The sequence below is a fragment of the Dreissena polymorpha genome, chromosome 7 (assembly GCF_020536995.1).
Source record: "Dreissena polymorpha isolate Duluth1 chromosome 7, UMN_Dpol_1.0, whole genome shotgun sequence".
NCBI lineage: Eukaryota > Metazoa > Mollusca > Bivalvia > Myida > Dreissenidae > Dreissena > Dreissena polymorpha.
The window spans coordinates 19,965,295-19,982,525 of record NC_068361.1 but is presented as its reverse complement, the minus strand read 5'-3'; the positions used below and the strand labels follow the sequence as shown (position 1 = coordinate 19,982,525).

The 17,231-nt window shown below is 34.6% G+C and overlaps 1 protein-coding gene across 3 annotated transcripts in view; it reads left to right on the top strand.

Annotated features, from left to right (window-relative positions):
* The window catches only part of LOC127837782 (A disintegrin and metalloproteinase with thrombospondin motifs 7-like), a 34,305-nt gene extending 29,943 nt beyond the window's left edge, over positions 1–4,362 (top strand). For all 3 annotated transcript variants that reach the window (XM_052365156.1, XM_052365157.1, XM_052365158.1), the window contains 3 exons: positions 915–1,043; positions 1,808–1,948; positions 3,506–4,362. In XM_052365156.1, coding sequence (XP_052221116.1) covers positions 915–1,043; positions 1,808–1,948; positions 3,506–3,594 — 359 coding nt within the window. In that variant the 3' untranslated portion in view covers positions 3,595–4,362. The remainder of the gene's footprint in view (positions 1–914; positions 1,044–1,807; positions 1,949–3,505) is intronic.
* Positions 4,363–17,231: the final 12,869 nt, after the last annotated feature.

Sequence of the window (17,231 nt, the reverse complement as noted above, 5' to 3'; positions counted from 1 at the left end):
CACCAGTAAATCATTGTGTTTCTTTCCGCGGTCGAAAGAAGTGCCTATTACAGCTAATTTCTCATTCTTATATCAAACTTTATATTCCTGTAAAACATCAAACAGGCTATCACAGACGCACATGTGTGTCTAGAATATTTTCTACATGACCAATATTTTGATTGCAGACTTTGGAAACAGAACAATATATATATATATATATATTGCCGTAGTTTTGTAACTAGGTACTATATCCGATTGAATCCAACGTGTATGTGCTGGTCAGGGTTACTGTTTTGGTCCGTGCATATCGCTTTTCATCCTACTTGATTTCATAGTGATATATCAACGAAAGATAAATGAGCCTACTTCATACACTTTTAGAAGTTTGCCTGTAATTATACGGTGCTTTTTATCCAACATACTGCCCTTTCCACTCTGTAAGAAAGTAAGATCTAATATGCGCAGCCATTTTACGTTGGCATATGCACCTTGCATATGTACATTTAACAGTCACGACACCGTAAATTACGGGTTGTTTTACATAGTTATTTTGCCTAGAACATTTATCTTCCAGCTTTTCTCGAAAGGATATTAATTCTATATTGACGCACAGTTTAAAGATAAAAAGCATCCGGGCCCGTATTTACCAACCAATTCTTACACTTAAAAATAAAAAAACAATACTTGCAGGTATTTATATACTTCCTAACAATAGCACTTATCCAATTAAAATCTTTTTCTATATGAAGAATTGTATAAATATAGGTTAACTTCACCTTTAGGCATTAACACAAACATAAGAGTTTTAAGAATAGTATTCCTTATTTTTTAGGAATAAGTCTAAGAATAAGTTGGAGCATACGGGCCCTGATAGTCGAAATAGTCGTACTATTAACAAAACCAAGTGTACTTACATATTGCTTAATTGGTAGATCCGGTTAGTTGCTCGAACCTGGTACCGGACTGCAAGCGGACATACGGACATGACATTTGTTACGGAAAGTACAAACAATGGGCCGAAGTAAACTGTAAAGCCACCTGTGGGGTATGCGCCGATCGAGGTACGGAGGTATTTGGATGCCCATGTCGGTCACGTTACTTTACTTTATTTACTTTAAGCATATTTATTAAAGTTCGATTGCATCTAAAGCCTAAGTATAATTGCAACGCTCTCGAGTCCGTTTCCTGGCTAGAACCAGTACTTGGTGTTTTCGTTGGATATCTAAAGAACGTCCCCACTATAGGGTTTGAACCCGTGACATAGCGGTCGATAGGCGGACGCCATGTCAACCACGCCACGGCGTTCATCAAAATTATATAATTTTCAATCTTGTAATTAAGATAATGTTTATCAAAAAGGTGTTTCGGAAACCTACTAAACACAGCATTTAAATAATATGGACTGTTACAAATGACATAAGACCTCTACGTTGTCAATCGTAAATAATAATATCGAGTATATTTCGCCTTTATGTAGAGAGGAATGTAGCGGATCGGCTGCGCGCTGGATCTATGTTTGTAATTATGTTGCCTCGAACTTGTTATTAGAGACCCCTTCTGGAAAAACGGGGCTTAATGCTAGAACGTAAAGTGTCGTCCCAGAGTAGCCCGTGTAGTCAGCAATAGGCTTATCAGGGTAAATACATTCCGCCTTAACTGTAATTGTGCCAAAAATATATACATGTACTTACTTTAAACACATAAATACCATAAAAATGGAAAGTGTTTTCACAGATAAGCTTGTGCCGGCTGCACAAGCCAACCCGGGTTGACACTTAACGCACATGTAAAATGCTCAGTGGTATCAGTACGAGGCTAATTATAGCTCCCCCAACCACAACCGCACCGGACCTGGATGGCAGGTGTGGGCAGTACTTGCAGGGTGGTCAGGCGCTGGAGTTGTGTGTCACAAAGTACCGGATATGGGGAGAGAGGAACTGTCCTACTACGTGTGGGCCGTGCATTGGTGAGAGTAGTTTGTAGCCGTGCATTTATTAGAGTTATTTGTAGCCGTGCAGTGGTGAGAGTAGTTTGTAGCCGCGCATTGGTGAGAGTAGTTTGTAGCAGTGCATTGATGAGAGTAATGTGTAGCCGTGCAGTGGTGAGAATAGTTTGTAGCCGCGCAGTGGTGAGAGTAGTTTGTAGCCGTGCAGTGGTGAAAGTAGTTTGTAGCGTCCTTTAAGGTTTACACGTAAAGCTCAAATGGTCGTTGTCGGCATAAATACTACTTAAATGTACCATGGGTACTCTAAAGAATACCACAATGTACCCCGGACACGGAAATACGCTTTAAGGCAACCGGTCATTCTTCGGAATACTTTTTAGTTTATTTTTTTAGAATGACTGAGTTACTTTCTAATATATCACAATAATTTGTTGGAAAGGTAATGTCCTGCGCTAAAAAAAATATGCGTTTAAATAAATAATATGCGTTGTAACACATAATTACCTTTGAAAAAAACGATGATTTCCTATGTGTAGCGACAAGGGGCTGTTATTTCGAACATCTATACATGCGAAAAAAAGATGTGCCCCCGAAAATCTCTAAAGCAAAGTAGGGCAGAATGAAGTATTTATGAATTGTTAGCACATAAACAAACATGTATATTGTTGCATATCATCAAACTGAATGCTTCTCGTAACTTTGCACAAATAAAAACATAAATACAAAAAAGCGCGCGATATAAATGATGTAATTTTGTTGTTCCTGCTGATGTCAGTTGATTTTGTTGTTTTGTTACACAATTTGAACAATTATGTAAGTGTTGAATGAAATAAAATAATTTTATTTTTCTACTTACAAGATTATAGAGAAAATGAGCTTGTAAATAAAACTAAAGTACATACAAAGATTTATTAAAGCGTTTATTCGCCAATCAAGAACGATTTGATATATGGTGCCATAAATCACTAGGGTGTTACCTTTAAAACGGCCATTGCGTGTATACATGTACAATAACTATAATTATTCGAACACTATTTCGAAGAAGTCAACTTACAATAATAAAAGAGTTTCCATGCTTAACACGCGAATGAAGACTTCTTTGTGCGCGCCATTTGTCAAATTTAACAACAGTCCTTTCTTTCTTTGTCTACAGACCCATAGGTGACAATCAGGAAATATTTTTGTATACATATACAACATACTTCCTCTTAAATACCATATACACATGCATCGTGGACACACACATTGACGACCCATGTTATAGGTATGAGCGGAAGTATTGTGTTTATAATGGAAATACCCAATCATTTCATTTAGAATATGCGTATTGCTCCAGGAAAACTGGGCTCAATGCATGTGTGTACAGTGTCCGCACAGGCTAATCTGAAGAGACACTGTCTGTTTGTATTATTTTTAACACAAAAAACAAACATTTTAGGTAGAAAGTGTTGTCCCTGTTTAGCCTGTGCAGTCCACACAGGCTAATCTGGGATGAGTGTTTACGCACATGTATTGAGTATATTTTAAAGCACAGAAATCTGCTCATATTATAAATAACATATAAGCTGATCCCTACAGGTGCTGTGGACAGACCACGTGACGTCACAGTGAGATGCGAGATGTACGACCGGAAGTACTGTCTGGACCCGCCTACCGTCAGTACATGAGCGCTTACTGCGGTCGCTATTGCTGCCACTGCTACATCGACGGCAACCTGTGTCGGACTTGATTGCCGACGGGGGACATTGACGCGATAAAAATGTTTTCTACGCGTACATGTCTTTGTTGATGCATATTTGTGCAGCATTGTTTTTCAGCATAAGAACGATATTTAAATTGAAACTTGAAATAACAGTTTTCAGTATAATTATATTGTACATATGTATTTTATTACATTATATCTTTTGCATGACGATGAGCTTTAAGTTAGCAATAAAATCTAGATATTCATATATCAATCTGGGGGATGTGTTTAAAGACTGATTGTTTTTGTTGCTTTATCCCAGTGAAGAGTACGTTAAAATGTATCATATTAAACAGTTCTTACAGAAATAAAAACACACACTCTATTTTACAATATTTTAATCGTTATCGATGTTCAGATATTGTGTGGGTGAAAAATACAGTGGCATTGCGTATTGATAATACTGCGTTATAACTGAATGTTTTTATAAGATTTTTTAGAACAGAACATAACATTTTTTCATTAAATCATGTATACGGCTTGTCATTATGCTATATACACATTACAAAAGTATCAACGCGCTTAAAACTAACACATTTAATGGTAAGACATACACAAATCAAACATGTGTGCCATTATATGAACAATAATTTAAGCAAATACGTATATAGATTTTAGGATGAACAATGTAACATGTATTAATGTTTCTCCAAATGTCCAAACATTGTAGTTTATTGCGTTGTTTATGGACTTCGTTGGGAAAATAGTTACTTAATTTTTATGTAAACCGTTTATGATTAATTTCCGTCTGCTCTTCCTATAAAGAAATTGAAACTGTTTTGAACAGTATTCCCATTATTCACTGTCTGAATGTGCATCATAAAGAATCTATGTTTGACTATGTTTGAAGCAATACGTGATATTTAGTTCATCTGTATTCTATATTTAGCTACTGCAATAAATAAGCTGCTGAGACGCTGTTATAGTTTGCCTCTCTGTATTGCTCACGTGATGCGTGAATAGTTTGCAAGTCTGTATTGCTTACGTGACACGTGCATAGTTTGCCTTTCTGAGTTGCTCGCGTGACGCAAGTATAGTTTGCTTCTCTCTATTGCTCACTTGACGCGTAGATAATTTGCCTTTCTGTATTGCACACGTGATACGTGGATAGTTTGCCTCCTTCTATTGCACACGTGACGCGTTGATAGTTTGCCCTTCTGTAGTGCTCACGTGACGCGTGCATAGTTTGTCTTTCTGTAGTGCTCACGTGACGCGTGCATAGTTTGTCTTTCTGTATTGCACACGTGATGCGTTGATAGTTTGCATTTCTGTGTTCCACACGTGACGCGTGGATTGTTCGCCTATCGTTCACAATCGCTCACATTCCAAATGGATAGTATACTGTTGTGTATTGCTCACGGACGTTTAGAACCGGGTTATATTACAGTGATAACTTTAAATCCATTATGGAGATTATATTATAAACCACATGACCCACCGTGACCACGTTACGTTGATAAACATAACAGCTGAAAGAGATTATTCTCGTTAATGAAAGGTGTCTCTGAATCATGAAACCACTGTAACGGTATCAGTCGCTTATAATTAGTCTGAAAAAAACAACAACACAGTAAACATTTAAAAGCCCATTAACACTCAAAATCAACGAATATTTCGTACAATATTTCAAAAATAATAATGCACGTTTTTTTTTTGAGAATATATTCCACGTGAATTTCTCGAGACGCTATCCGAACATTTGCGAGCGAACGCGACATAAGCTTCGGGCAACTCATGAAAGCTTCGTCGTGCTTCCGACGCTGCATCAAGCCAATATCGCGTTCGCTTGTAAATGTTCGGATATCGTCGCGGGAAATTCACGTGGAATATATTGTGACATAACATAAGACGAGCACTTTGTATCGCGTTTAATCTGCGTTGCCATAGCACATCTAGCGTTGAAATTTTGGATATTTTACGAAATATTTTGCGAAATGTTCGTTGATTTTGAGTTTTTATGTGGACTTAAAAATTCCATACAATCCAAACGGTGATCAGTTCATGTTCAATTTGAAGGACGATACATAGGGAATACATGCAAATACGGTTGTAGCGGACGGTCTATATATCTGTACACTAAAAATGCTTGTTACAAACAAATAAAACTTTACCCGGTAAAAACATGTCGACTCATTTTTAAAGCATCGCACAAATTATCAGAATCTATAAGTTAAGTTGCCAGATCATAATTTTTATTTGGTCGAAAATTTCCATTTACAAGATTTCTGTAATCTAAAGTTTTCTCAAATATTTTCGGACTTTACATTTTATCGGTAAATATGCCTGGTTTAACTATTGTACTGGGCTCACTGCATATCTGAATCGGTGTGGTTGTTTTTGTTCATGGGCCTTGTTCTGTGAAAAGGGGGTTTAATGCATGTGTGCAGTCCGCACAGGCTAATCTGGGACGCCACTTAACGCCTAAACTTGATTTTTTTGCTAAGAATAGACTTTCTTGAAACGAAAAAATACCCTAAAACGCGGAAAGTGTCGTCCCTGATCAGCCTGTGTGGACTGCATAGATCAATTTGGAACGATGCCGTACGCACATGCATTAAAACCCCTTTTTTACAAGGCTTTACCAAATTTGTAAAAGGTGACTCCATACCACTTCTTACAAAAAACATCTAATATACAAAATTGAACTCACTTTAATAAATGACGTCCTCCAGAAATACCGTTCATAACGCTTATAGAAAATGTAACATCATCCAAACAATCGAGCAATACAGATCCTTAGGAATATATCAAATACCAATTAATAAAAAAATTACTTGAAATTAATGTGTTATTAATACTGATCCATTTTTTTCTCTAGAATTATCACGAAAATATATTCCTGTTATCAATGAATAAGCTAATTGTTTGAACCTTCGTTGGTTTGTATTGACCTTTCCATAGCGGTGACCTCAGTTTTGATAATTGTATATAAATTTATAAGTGATACATGCCCTTTATTAATGTAAAATAGGAAATAGGATGTCAGTCTACAAGGCTTCAAGGTTTTATGGAGTACCCGAAAGTACCCTAAGGGACAGAACATACATTGGGAAACCAGCCGGTTGGGCCTGATTATGTGTATTGTGACTTAGGGCCTCTATTAAACAAGCAAATTCGTTGAATTGATATTCCCCGCCAATATGCTTCTAGACACAAAAATGTTATATTTAACAATCAAAAACCATTTTTTCAAGATACAAAGGGCCATAACTCTGTTATTAACAGATGGTGTAGAATGCCATTTGGCGAGCATCATCCCCTTATCCATATATATTTTTATATACTCATACCAAGTTTCAATGAAATACGCCAAAGAACTTCCAAGATATGGCTCCGGACGGACGGAAAGACGGACGGACGGATAACGCCAAAACAAAATCCCTCCGCCGATGGCGGGGGATAATAAAGCGGAGGAGGCCCAACTGGTTAGTTATGTGGATTACATTAGCAAGATAGGGTACGGCTATTCTATGCGAGAGTTTCTGAGACTGGTCACTGACTTTGCCATAAAGGATAAGCCTTGAGAAGTTACAAAACAACTGATCTTGAATTTTCGCCTTCATGGAACAATGCGTTTAAATTATGCAACCCATGTATCATTCTGACCCAAACACTGTCCATGGCCAGGACGAAATTCACTTCAGCTGAAATGAAATAATCTTATTTTTCTGAGCTGAATAAAGTCCTTTAAGCAAATAACAGCAGTGATAGTCCTCAATATATGTGGAACATTGAAGAACCGTCTTGATTATGAAACACAACCCTGGAAAGGACAAAACGTTAACTCAGTACGTCAACCAGAGCTAAAAATGTCACCATAATAGCTGGTGGCAGTGCTGCAGGAGTAAGCTTACCGCCATTCTACATATTCCCAGGTCAACGTCGGAGAGATGACCTCTTGGATGGCTACAGCCCGGGGTCCGCTGGGACGGTAACGGAATCTGGCTGGTCTAACTCTGATGTGTGCCTGCACTACCGGAAAAATCATTTTAAGCAGCATGTGCCATGCAATGGTCCGGAACCTGTGATGATTCTCTTTAATGGGCATAAGTCCCACATGAATCTTACACTGGCTGAATGGGGTAAACAAAATAACATTGTGTTTGTGTTCTCCCCACACACACGTCTAATGTCACCTTGCTTGTTATGATCCCTCATGTATACATCAGTTTTCTGATACCGCTTCCGGGACTTAATAAACTTCTTCCAGAGAGAATCTTTCCGGATACCACAATTTATCGAGTTTACTTTTAAATATGTTAATGGAGTCACTCAGAACAATATCTTCTGGCAATATGTTCCAGTCATTTATACACCGGTTTGAGCATGAGTTTAAACGGAGCGAATTATTTCACTGACCTTTAACAATCTGATATATATATGAACTCTGGTGATGTTGTCGTTGAAAGATAAGAGTTTTTCAATGTCCACCTATTCGTATCCATGTACGATTTTTCAAGTGCTGAATAATGTCAAAATGTTTTCGTCTGTAATATAGGGTTGGTAGGTTTAACAGTTTTAACCTTTCTTAATATGACAGAAGTCGTAAGCCTGGAACTATTTTCGTGCTACGTCTTTTAACATTTTCTAAGACTTCGCTCACATTTTCTAAGACTGGTGAACCGTAGTCCAATATTGAGCGAATTTATGACTTGTTTTAATAAGAATTAAACACTGCTCCAGCAGCTGGAGTTTCACTTCTTTTTATTGTATATACACCGAAATAAATATTTGTCCATTAATGTAAATGTATGTTTAATCATTGCAAGCAAGCGATTTACATTGTTGGATTTGGTTGTGATGTGTGTATCGAATTTCAGGTTTTGTTGAAACAGTATCCCTAAATCGCATTTTTGACTTTCAAAAGCTAGTTCAAATGCAGTGTTATTGTTGTCGTTTATTTTGTAGTTAAAGTGATGATTCACGTTTCCCTACTGGATGCATTTATACTTTGTTATATTAAATTTCATTAACCAGTCATTACTTCATTCACATAGATTGTAGAGATCTTCTTGTAAAGAAATTTGGTCATTTACTGAATCAACTGCAGCATACATCTTCGTGTCGTCGGCAAACATTTTAATAGGTTGATAACTTGGTCGGGTAAATCATTCATATATATTACACACAAAACTGGTCCAAGCACTGTCGCCTGGGAATGTCGGAAGTAACGTTTTGTCAGTCAGATGTTCCGCCATTGAGAACTACACGCTGTTCCCGTCCGATAAGAAATTCTCAATCAATTTTAACACTTCTCCCCGTATGCCGTAAGATTCGAGCTTCTTGATCAAACGCCTATGCGGAACACTATTGAATGCTTTTTGAGTATCCAAATAGATCATGTCAATTTGTTTGCCACTATCAAGAAATCTATATAAATCCTCAACTACGTCCAATAATTGTAGTACGCAACTGCGTTTACTTCGAAACCCGTACTGTAGTGGACTAAAAAGGTCATTTTCCTCCATATGTTTCATTACTACGTCCTGAATTGATTTTTCACACAATAAACAGGGTATATACGTTAACGAAATTGGTCTGTAGTTAGTTCATTTTGTTTGTGTTGTCTCCTTTGTTCTTATATAGTGTAGTTATATGAGCAAGTTTCCAGTCTTCGGGTATATCACCAGATTCAAAAGAGTTGTTAAACATAGAGCACAAAGGATTGTTGAGTTCATTTGCACCTTCTTTTTATATATAGAGAAAATCTGTCAACAGCTGAACATGGAAACTTTTTGGAATGTAAAAACAATGCATCAACAAAGTCTGAGAAAAAAGGAAACATCCTCCGTCATTCCACGTTAACATCATGGCCCCAACAAAACAAAAGTTCATGACTTCAGATGATACTCCCGGAAGACCTACAAAGGGAACTCAAATTCCACGCCGAGTTTTGTCACCCTTACCATGTACGTCTGGTACAAATCACAAGGATTACATGGAGGAAACGGAAAGTGAGAGTGCTTGTGAAGGTTTGTCAGAAGTAGACTTTTTGCGTGTGCAAATGTCGAGCGCCAGAAATGTCAACCTATCAGCTTGAATTTATCCAGTGGGGATTGTGAAGCAAGTTTGAACATCGCACTCGTTTCAAATATTGCACATCAGTAAAGTTTGTGCGAAGAGGGGGCCTTTTTTTTTTGCCCCAACTGTGAGACATAAACCAATATAACATTGTTAAAACTTGGAAACTAGGAATTTAAAAATTGTTGTTAAATTGTTGTTGAAATGTGTATTCATGATTAAAGTAGTTGTTACGTTAATATAATACACATATATTTTCATTAATTTACATTAAAATATGCAAACTCATGAAATAAAAGGTCAAAGTGTATGTATTGTGTTCAACAAACTATCACTCTTATCTAATCTAAAAAGGAGCTAACCGTGAATACACCGATACGCCATTGTGTCACACCGGTCTTTACTGACCTGTGTGAATGCCCGCTAAGCATTGTGGGAAACGGACTTTTTTCCATCATGGCGTTGGTAAACATAATAAACACGCAAGTGGAAAATGGTAATTAATTATTATCAAAAACAGGCCCAATCAAACCGGGCCAGCTGTAATATATAGTTGGATGCAGTTTGTGCTTCAAAAGGAGCCACTTTTCATGTCAGTCTATTGTTTGTAAGAATCACTAAACACGTAACTTAGACTAACTAAACATGTTGCAAGATTGTATCTTCGAAATAGTAAATAAATCTAAATCATAAATAAATATTTATAATTAAATACCTGCTGAAATTTGAGAACGTAAACGATTTAAAATAAACGCTGTGAACATTACAAGGAATCTTACATGTAGGCCTAATGTGTGAGAGGATTAGTCAGGGATAAAATAAAATGCAGTTCGAAGGATCTAACATTTTGAGGAAGACGTCATGGTATCTTGGACATTTGGCACTTTCATATATTTATTTAGTAGATACTGAAAATGCTGAATGTGCTAATTGCAACATCAAAGACACGCAGGTGAGATTTTTTACAGCTTTATTTTTCTTGACATAATATTGTATGTTTTCCATTTAATTTATATGCCAGTGTTTTTTTTCACCATTTTGGGAATGGTTTCCGGTCATTTCCCCCCAAGACGTTTACCCCCAAAGACGTTTCCTCCCCAGACGTTCCCCCCCCCATTTTAGTTTTAGTGCAGATGTTTCCCCCCCCCCCCAATAAATTTATAATTGTTCGGCTGAAGTTTAACCTTTGTTTATTATCGAAATTATTATTTTGTTTATGAAGTCTTTAATTAAGTTTTAATACCTATGAAGCAGCTTGTATGGTTTTTTGGTTTTAGAATTGTTTTTTGGAGGGTTTAACTGTGTAATGATTGCATGTAAATCATTAGTAAGTGCATGTTGGTGTACTAGTGGAATACATGGAATGTCCTCAAAATCTTACTGAGTATCTTATACATGTTGCTCAACACAAATGCAACCAAGAATAATGTGTAATCAAGACCCGTTTTGAATACACAATTGACACCTTATTTCAGTTTGAGTAAACCTGGGCAGGGTTGTGTTAATGTAGTGTTTGTTGTTTTTTATCCAATTAAATATGGTCAATTGGTGAATTGAAAAATGGTAAAATCAAATTTAAATTAATTTGAAACTGTTTTCCTTGTAACAGTTAAATATGATAAATAAATATTTACTTTGTAACTGTCAACATTTTTTCATGCATTCATATGTTTATTATCAAATTATTGGACGTCGCTGATATTTTATTTTTTACTAATAACTCATTTAGACTAATTAAAACAGAATTGAACTTTCCTTGCACATTATTTCATTATTAATAATATTATTTATTAGCAAATGTAATAAAAACTTATTGATATAAGAAACACAAAACACAATTACCCGTTTTTATTAAATGAATTTGTGGAATTTAAGGAAACTTAATAACTTTATGAATTAAAAAAGGTAAATTCAAAGCAATTTATTAATAATAATTAAAACAGTGATAAACTATATAAAAATGTTTTTGTATGATAATGTACTAATCTCATCTTATGAATGACTATCCCCCTTCAAAGATGTCACCTAATCTCATCAATGCTGATTAATGGGCCTGTATATTGCACCATAAGTACCCCTTCATACAATAGCTGTTATCTTGTTTTATACACTTGCTAATCCAATTAACGCTTGTATATTGCACCATAAGTGCCTGATATATTGTTCAATGGTAGGTGTGTGTTGTTACTTAATATTAGTGAAAACATAACTTTCCTATTATTTGCCTGGTTTTGAAAATATTTTCATCGTTGAGTTTCCTTTAATTTTTAAAGAATATTTTTGAGAGGTAACACCTGAGTACTACAAATCAATGTAAAATGTTCATACTAGCTGTATTGGGACATTATAATTTAAATGTTACATAACAATTTTATTTACTTGTCTCAAAATAAATATCCCAATATGATATTTATTTAGTCAAAATAATTTGTGTTTCAGTTAAAACTTGGATATAGTTATTATTCTTCATTAAAAATCACAACTTTTCCACTTTAAATGACCATCAAAGAACATCAAAGCTGTGTTTTTACTCAATTTTTCAAGGATCTCAATAAATGAAAAAAAATCAGGTACTTATAAAAACAATTCTAATTAGATCTATTTAATTGGTAAAATTTGTTTGAGGCTTCCCTAAAAACAACAATAATAAATCATTTCACTGATCTATTGATATATCTATTTGATAGGCAGAATGACAAACAGAACTAGGGTCATAAATCTGGCCCCTAAGCCTTAATTGGTAATAATATGCATGCAGTGTTATGTCTCTGAAAGTGACAATGAAGCAAATCTGCCCTTAGGCTATTTCATTTCACTCACACAAAAGGAGATAACTTGCTATTAATTTAATAGTTACTTCTAACTTGTCTCCTTTCTGTATTAAGAGGGTTTTCATATTTTTAAGTTCAATTGGTCTTCAAATGAATAAGCAATCAAAGGTCTTGATTTTGCCAACAAATAATGTTTACCAATTGTGGGTCTACTCTACTTTCTTTTAATAATTATTTCTAATTATGTTTTTTTTTATATCAATGGAAATTAAAATATTTTTTCATTATTTTGTTTAAAAAGTACTTAAAGAAATCCAGGCAAGAATACATGACAAGTAAGGGTTGTGTCAAGAAGGTGCCATTTAAGGCCCTATTATCAGTTTTGGATGCCCTTACCTGTATAGGTGAGAAGACTGTGAGAAGACTGGGGACAGTGGGGCTTGAGGAACAACTAATACACAGTAATTGACAGGTTCGTGTTGAATCAAGCACAGAATTTTCTGAGCATTTATGATTCATTAGAATTGAAAAAAAATCAATCAACCAGAAAAATCCAGTTGACCAACATTGACTTATTTGCATGAACAGGTATAAAATAGTGGGTATTAATAGCTTAAGACATTATTGGCAACATGTCTGTTTAATTTATATTATCAATATTGTTAATTAAGCATGGAATATTAATCAAAATTGGGGGTAAAGTTCAATCGACCAGTATTGACCAGTAATGACAAATTTGGGAGTATTGACCGGGGCGGTTTTAACCGGTCAAAAACCGCCGGTTAAAACCGGGGGCGGTCGATTGGTGCCAACCATGGGTGTACTAAAGGAATACTAGAGGAATACATGGGATATTCTCAAAATCTTACACATGTTGTTTTTAATATAATTAAATAGGATCAATTGATGAATTAATTCAGTTTGTGTAAACTTGGGCTGGGTTGTGGAACTATAGTTATTTGTTGTTTTACAATTAAATAGGGTACTATGTAACTGTCAAAAAAACATATGCATTCACACGCATATAATCCAATTATTGGATGTCACTGATATTTTCAATTTTACTAGTAGCTAATTAAGACTAATTAAAACACAATTGGACTTTCCTTGCAAAGTATTTCATTATTAATAATATAATACTATAATTAGCTAATGTAATCAAAACATATTGATATTTTAATAATTTAACTCAATGATATTAATAATATTTAAATTTTCCCCAAAAAACTAGGGCAGGAAGATAGGAAGGATTTTTTTGGAAAATCAACAGTGTTGTCAGTGTAAAATATTTGTAAAGCTTCTTCTGAGTTTGAACTTCAGTTTTACATTTTATGACCTGCGACATATTCTATGCTACTTTATTTCACTATGGTAAGTCATTAATGTGTTATTTATTTTTCAACTACATAATGTGCTAATCTCATATAATGAATTACTACCCCATTTAAACATGACACCTAATCTAAATTCATTAATACAATAGTTATAATTGTTTTATTGTAACATACTTTTCCACTAAAAATTACCATCATAGAACATAAATGCTGTGCTTTTACTAAATTTTTCAATGATTTCAATTATTTAAAGAAAGAAATATATCAGGCACTTATAAAAAAATATATAATAAGGGTGTCAAAATTTAACAAACTGAACAAGTCAATTTGAACTTCTCTTGCATTGCAAATGGAGCCACTTGAAATACCAAATTGTTCCCGTACTAGTCGGCAATATAGCTATGACATTGTGTCTATTCATAACACGCATCAGACACACCTTCTGAAACTTTTTAAGCGGTTTTGAAAACGCTATTTCATTGCAAACTTTCGTCAATAAAGGATACATGTTGTAATACAACCGAAAGTGAAAGTTCTGTTTTAAAAAACATGAATAAAGAGCGAAACTGTTGAAAACTAACGAAAATTATAATTGATACTAACATAAGACCGTAATATTGAACAAAATAATACTCTACTTTTAAATTATAACATGAATGTTTACTTATAAAGCAAATTCTTCATTCATCCGCGGACTTCTTTGTGTCGTAGTCATAAATGCCTCCAAATGGAGGTGCGTGATGCGTCTAAGTATATAGGTGACAATAACGTAGTGACGTCACCATCTATGTTTAGAATGCCGATACGCAGTACTCTTCATAACAAACAAAATGGCCTCCGACCGTACTAGAACGCAGCCAATAACGAAGATACACATTCAAATCATATCATAGTGAAACTTAATTTCAACACAAAAAGGGTAATTAACAACAAACGAATGGGTTTTATTTCATTTATTACTTTATTTTTTAATTTGAAGACAAAACTTCAATACACCGATATGCCGTACGACCAGTATATAAGCAAAAGAATCGTAGTTTAATATTTTCCAATGATTTCATTCAAATTAATCCAGGATTCGATTAATTATCTTCACGTGAGCAGCATCACTGTTAAAAGGTCACAAAATGACAATCTATTATTATTTACTTTATTTTAAATTCATTCAACAGTAAATCTTAATGTGACATTACATACATTAGTACCGGTACCCATTCTTGATTACTCAGTAATATGTTTGGCAACCAATAGCTTTGATGACGTATTCATGCAGTGATGTCATCGGGTTCCCACAATGTCATCTACATGCCAAGTTCCGTATGCTACACATTGTTGAAGGTTGTGTCTTTACACTTACAATTATTCACGGACCTGTATAAAATTTTGAGGGGGTAATTTTGGTGACACAATAAAATTTACTTATGTTTACGGTGATTCTGTGTAACGGATGTGTAACAAGTACGGTACGAGTTTGTGTTCAAATACATTCATGTAGCTTATTTAATGATTGATCAGTAGCTGTATTACGCACGCAACAAATGATTCCAGATACGTACATATTTTCCGAGCACTGGTAAATCAAACCCGCAAGAAGGCAAGACGTGTCAGAGGGGCAAGGTTGCATGGTTAATGCTTTTTCGTATGAAATATTCTCACACAACAATGTACAAAAATTTAAAATTGAGCAAATTTAAAACAAAATTAGCACTATACAAGTGTTGCATACTGTTACGTTATAACCTGATCGAATAAAAATTTGAGAAAATCATTATTAACAAAAATATCAATTTCATGGTTTAGCCTTATGTTTATAAAAACAACGGATTAATGGCGTGGTCGTATGGTTAATTAATTGTGTTATATATCCAGACATATATTCATATTTATATTGACAAGAAAAGCCCCAGGCCTATATGTAATTTAAAAATATACATGCATAGTGTAATAGCTGTACGTTTCATGACTAAGTTACGCATCTTTCCTTATAGTACATACTAGCGTCTGTTGTTTAATGGGTATTTTTGTGTAAAAGTAAGCCAGTACACACTACACAAGCTGGGATGTTGTTTCACAATTTCTAATTGTCACGGGTGAAGCCCGTTAACGGTTTCGCAAGTATCTTGATGATTATACATTGTAATATTACTGGACCTTGGAAAGTGTTTGTATTAACATTTAAAAGCGGGACTGCACAATTTTGTCAAATATTTATGAATTAATATAAAATGTGTAAAAATCTTATTATACATATATTTCAATATAAATTAAAGTTAAGGTCATGTGTCTAGAAAAATGCGAAATAAACCAGATATTTAATTATGAAATCGAAAATGTCTGTACAGTCAATTCGCAAGCATGTATATCATTCATGTACGACGTGAATCTAAATTTAGTTTTACGGATCATTTTAATTTCCTGCAACGATATCTATTCATACGACACACGAACACTTACTCAGATCCTAATAAAATGACGAATGCTTCGGTTATTGTAGGAAAATATGTACGAAATATCTTCGTCACAATCGGCTCGGTGCGCTTAAATGTATTTGCTGCATTTTATGAAATTCGTCTTCAATGTATATTTTTTCTTGCCAATTTTGTGTTATTATAACATATTTTTATCAATATATTACAATTTAACACATATAAACATCATGCAGTCCCACTTTAAGGAGCAAAATAAACATCAATGAAACTTTGTCGATGTGTGAGCAGTGTTCGACACTTACTATTCTGAGTAAGGATTTTTTTGGACTCCTTTTTTCTGAAATTTTGGAGTCCTATCATACTTCAGGAAGTCCAAACATTATGACACTTTTTATACCGATTTTTTTGATTAACGACACATCTTAACCATAAATTATTCAATCCTCTTTGTCGTTTGGTATCAGATCGAAGTTCAACGTGACTGCTGTTCAATCTTAGTTGTCATTTGTTATCTCAGATTGCAAAATTATTTTACACATTCCAGTTATATTTAAGCTTATTATTGTAATTAAAAAAAATATGATTTTCTATAATGCATTTATATATGCTTGCTTGTTGAGCCTCGGGAATTGTTGTAACAGTCCATTGCGTTATTCCTATAATAGTTAACATAATATGTAACAAAGCCAACTAACCGTCACAAAGCACTTGAATTTATTGATTGATAGTGACATGGGGTTCTTTACGCACAACTTATTCACAGTCGTTCCCATCCTTAGTGCATTGGGACCGTTTTACAAAAGGGAAGATGTTAACAAAGTTGTTACAGGACCAGTATATGATGGAAAACAAAAAATAAATCCCTGTCCTAACTTTTTTAGAAGAAAACTTTTTTAATATGCAAGTCTCAAAATATGTCTTCATCATTTGGCGTGGCCAGTTTTTACCCGAGGGACGATATTTAAAAAAAACTTGGTAGAGGACCACAATAAAATGATACCTGCT